The sequence below is a fragment of the Myotis davidii genome, unplaced genomic scaffold (genome assembly GCF_000327345.1).
Source record: "Myotis davidii unplaced genomic scaffold, ASM32734v1 scaffold21, whole genome shotgun sequence".
NCBI classification, from domain to species: Eukaryota; Metazoa; Chordata; class Mammalia; order Chiroptera; family Vespertilionidae; genus Myotis; species Myotis davidii.
The window spans coordinates 290316-294500 of NW_006292573.1; the positions used below are offsets into that span (position 1 = coordinate 290316).

At 39.5% G+C, this 4185-nt stretch overlaps 1 protein-coding gene across 1 annotated transcript in view; it reads left to right on the top strand.

The window, feature by feature from the left end:
• Positions 1-4185, top strand: part of HECTD1 (HECT domain containing E3 ubiquitin protein ligase 1) — a 96142-nt gene that overhangs the window by 521 nt on the left and 91436 nt on the right. Inside the window, exon 2 of the mRNA XM_015565487.1 lies at positions 1058-1329. Within this exon, the coding sequence (XP_015420973.1) occupies positions 1190-1329 (140 nt within the window). The 5' untranslated portion in view covers positions 1058-1189. The remainder of the gene's footprint in view (positions 1-1057; positions 1330-4185) is intronic.

Sequence of the window (4185 nt, forward strand, 5' to 3'; positions counted from 1 at the left end):
GAGCCCAAAGCGCCCCCCTTCTCCGCCTTGCCCTTCAGAGGGCTTCGCTGCCCGGCCACGCCAGGGACGACCCGCCAGGCCGCGGGAGTTCTGGGCGCCGCTCCCCGGGACGCGCCGTCCTGTCTGAGGCCTCGTCTCGGGCGCGGAGGCTCTGCTGCCGCCCCTCCAGGCTCCCCGCCGAGTCACGGGAGCTCACTGAGCGGGGTTTGGTGCGCTCGGGTGCTGGGTCGGTCGTCCCTGCCGGTCTCCGCCGATGGGTGCCCACCCGGGCCCGCCTCTGGGTTCGCACACCTGCAGCTCTGGCTTACGTGGGACCCAGAGCTGCCCTCCATTAGGGCGCGTACAGGCTTTGGTAATGACTTTCCTCGTGGAGCTGGTTCCCTGGTGTGTGTGTGTGTGTGTTTTCACCAACTGCTCCATTTGTGGGGATGGGGAAAGGTGCTTCGAAGGGCCTATATTCTCAACGTACTGCTTTAGTTCGTTGTATTTACTTCTAGTGTTTCTTTTTAAACTTTTAAGAACAGTTGACAAGACTGCTAAAATTACTAACCGAGTCTGTATTCGTAGGTGCATCTTGCACGTAATTGCCGTTTGTGTTTGGACATCTTAGGAATAGTAGTGGGTAAATTGAGAAGTCAGCCAAATTTGTGAATTGAGAGGTGATTTTAAAGCAGAAACTTAATTTGGAGGGTAATGGTTCAAAGTGCTTAGAGTCCGAACCTAAACCTTATCTGAAGATCAGTTTTGGGGGGTGGTGGTGGTGAAGAACTTTGCTGGAAAAAAAAAGAACCTTTAGTAAGGTGTTCTTTGCCTTTTGGCACAGACATTAGTGATGGCAGTAGTGGGATCCGAAGCTTGTTTGACTTTGACAAAGAGCTCTGGTTTCCAGTTAAACCGAAACCTAATCAGCTTATACTCTTGTGCAAAACTGGTTTTTATTTAGTATGCTGTAGGAACGTTAAATCCGAGGGATAAGGAAAGTTGAAAGCACTAAGCACTATGTGCACTAAGCACTATGTTAAAAAAACATAACTTACGAGTCTTTTCTAATTTCTAGGAGGACACCATGAAAATTTGGTTCCCACTGATGCAAAGGAAAACATTTTAAACCCCAAACTGATCAATCCTGGACATTTAAAGGAATTTTCCCCCTTTTTTAATTTAAGCAAAGAGGCTTAAAAAAGAAAACATGGCAGATGTGGATCCAGACACATTGCTGGAATGGTTACAGATGGGACAGGGAGATGAAAGGGACATGCAACTAATAGCACTTGAACAGCTATGCATGCTACTTCTGATGTCTGACAACGTGGATCGATGTTTTGAAACGTAAGTACATCACTTGGTCATCTTCCTTTGGGGTTGCTGTAGTGACATCTGTTTTCAACTGTTTACTGACTTCAGTTTGTTTAGAATTGTTTAAAGCTACCTTTTAAAAAGTTTTGCATTTACACTTTTCTGTGTAGTAAGTCGAGTAATGATAATTGTGATGACACAAATATGTGTTTGTTGAATGTATAGGGGTAAGTAGGGAATACATTTTTAACCATAGCTTGGTTGATTCATTTTCAAAATATGTTATGAACTGCTAAAATACAGGTACTTGAAGGTAACTATTCCTGTTCCAAGAAATTAACTAGAAATCGCCATGAAAATGTAGATGATAATGAGCATATGTTTATAACTGCCAATTTTTTGTAAGTTTTAAGTCACATGACATCCTACTTTTGTTACAGCAAACCATTGCCTTGTAAATTTCAGTTTGGAGGGTATAAATTGGATGTTACCCATATGGCATACTTTTGGAATAGTAGAAACAGATTATGAAGTTTGGACAGTTTAAACAATTTTATTCAGAGGTTAAAGTGTAGAATTTATGCAAAAATGTAAAAGAGAATTCATTATTAGAGTAGCCATTAATGCCATGTTTTTCTTCTGAATGCTGTTTTAATACCATTTTGAGGTAGTTAATAGAAAATATTTGAGATGTTGATGTAAAATTTGATGTAATTGTCTTAATTTCTTTGAAGTGAGGATAAATATTGTGTTATTAAATTGATAACACATTTTTAATTGCCTTCATTTTTGAATGATTATTGAAGATGAATTACTAAGTGAGTAATTAATAATCCTCAGCTGAGGAACTTGGAAAAAGCTAATGTGACAGAGGCAAGGAAAAGTTGCTGGAGAGCTGGGTTGAGGTAGGGTCAATATCAGATGGAGTCTTTTGTGTATGCTAAGCTTTTGGTTTTGTCTCAAGGCGATGGGAAGTGCAATGAAAGATGTGATTAAATTTTTCTTTTAGAAACATAACCTGCATTATGGAGAATAGTTGAGGACAAATGCTTGTAGACTTTTTAGGTTATGAGTCAGAGAAAAGGATTGCTGTAATAAAAGTATAAATAAGTGGATAGATTGGAGATATTTAGGAAGTAAAATAGGACTTGTACATTGAGTGGATTTTTAACCCGTGTTTAAGTCTGTAAGGTCATATACTTACTGGTCATATGAAAAATATTGGTCTACTGAGTTAGATATCCTAAATTGACATATGTCATCCAAAATATCAAAAACACATTTGCTGATATGACTACTGATTTCATCAGAATCTTTAAATATTGGGGAGCTGTCAGTGTCACAGTGGCAGCAGACACAAGTTTCCCCAAATTGTAATTTTTGCTTGAATACTTGAATATTATCAATGGCAACAAATAGTCAAATTGTTTTCCTTGAAATGGAAGGCTTAACTTCATTAATTTTTGAGAAAATGTTTGCCAGATATCCAAGTCTACATAACCACAGTTTGAAGTTCTTTGAAGTAAAAATGATGTTGCATGAAAAAAGTGGCGAGTTGGGCTCTCCAAAGGTTGTACAAGTACTTTCCCTTGACACAACCATCATTCTTTGGTATGCAGAAGTACTTGACACTTTCGTCCCATTTCCTTAAGTAGAATATTAAAAAAATGTATTCAAGGTTTGCGATTAGTGACATTAATGATTTCTTTTGCTTCACCAATGTTATTCTATAGTAGAGTTGGTTTTTAAAAATTTCCATGCCAGAACTTGTAGTACAGTTTAGTGCCACTACCTTGATTCATACTAAAGCACCAACAGTTGTATCCAGTACTAGAGGCCCAATGCATGAAATTTGTGCAAGAGTAGGCCTTCCCCCAGGTGCCTGCTGGCAGCCGGGACCCAGGCTTCCCTCACAGTCCCAGCTTTGTCCGGAAGGACGTCTGGTTCAATTAGCATATTATGCTTTTATTATTATAGATTGTTTTTGCATCATTAGTTTACATGCCAGCACAGGAAAGAAATGATTCAAGAAGAAAAAGGACAATTGTGTTGAATATGGTGAGAGGTCAAGTAGGGTTGAAGACTAAAAGGTGTCCTTTGGATTTAGCAACATTCTCAAGATCATTGATCTTAATGAGGACTTGGAGTGGAATGGTGATGAGGGACAGATCCGAATGGGTTGAGGAGTAAGTAGAAAGTGAAGAAATGGAGACAATGCGAAAAACTTTTTTGAGAAGTTGGATTGAAATGGGAGTGTGGGCTTTTTAAAAACTTTTAGATGTCAAAGTGATAGGAGAAAAAATGGATAATCCGTAGTGTAAGGATTCTGAAAAAAATAAAAAATACAACAACAACAAAAAACCGGGAGAGAATTGGCTCTTGTCAGGAGCAGTGCTTTTAAAACTTTAATATGCATAATGTGAGTCACCTGGGGGATCTTGTTAAGCTGCAAATTGTGATTTAGTTGGTCTGGTGTGGTGCCTGATATTCTGCATTTCTAATGTGCTACCAGGTAAGGCTGAAGCTGTTGGTTTGAAAATCCACATTGTGTAGCAAAGCTCTGATCCACTGCTGGGGAGAGAAGTTTTAAAACTCCTGTTGTAAAACCGGGAAGATGGAGTGGTTAGATGTAGATGTTTTAGGTTTGATGGTAAAAAGTTGATGGGATATCTGTCTGATGACATCTATTTTTCCTCCTGAAGAAGGAGATTAAAAAGAATACCGTATTTGCCGGCGTATAAGACGACTGGGTGTATAAGATGACCCCCTAACATTTCCACTCAAAATACAGTTTGTTATATACTCGCCGTATAAGACTACCCCCTCTTCCGCACACCTTCCACACACCAAATAAAAGGTAAAACAATATCAGATTTGATTTTAACATTT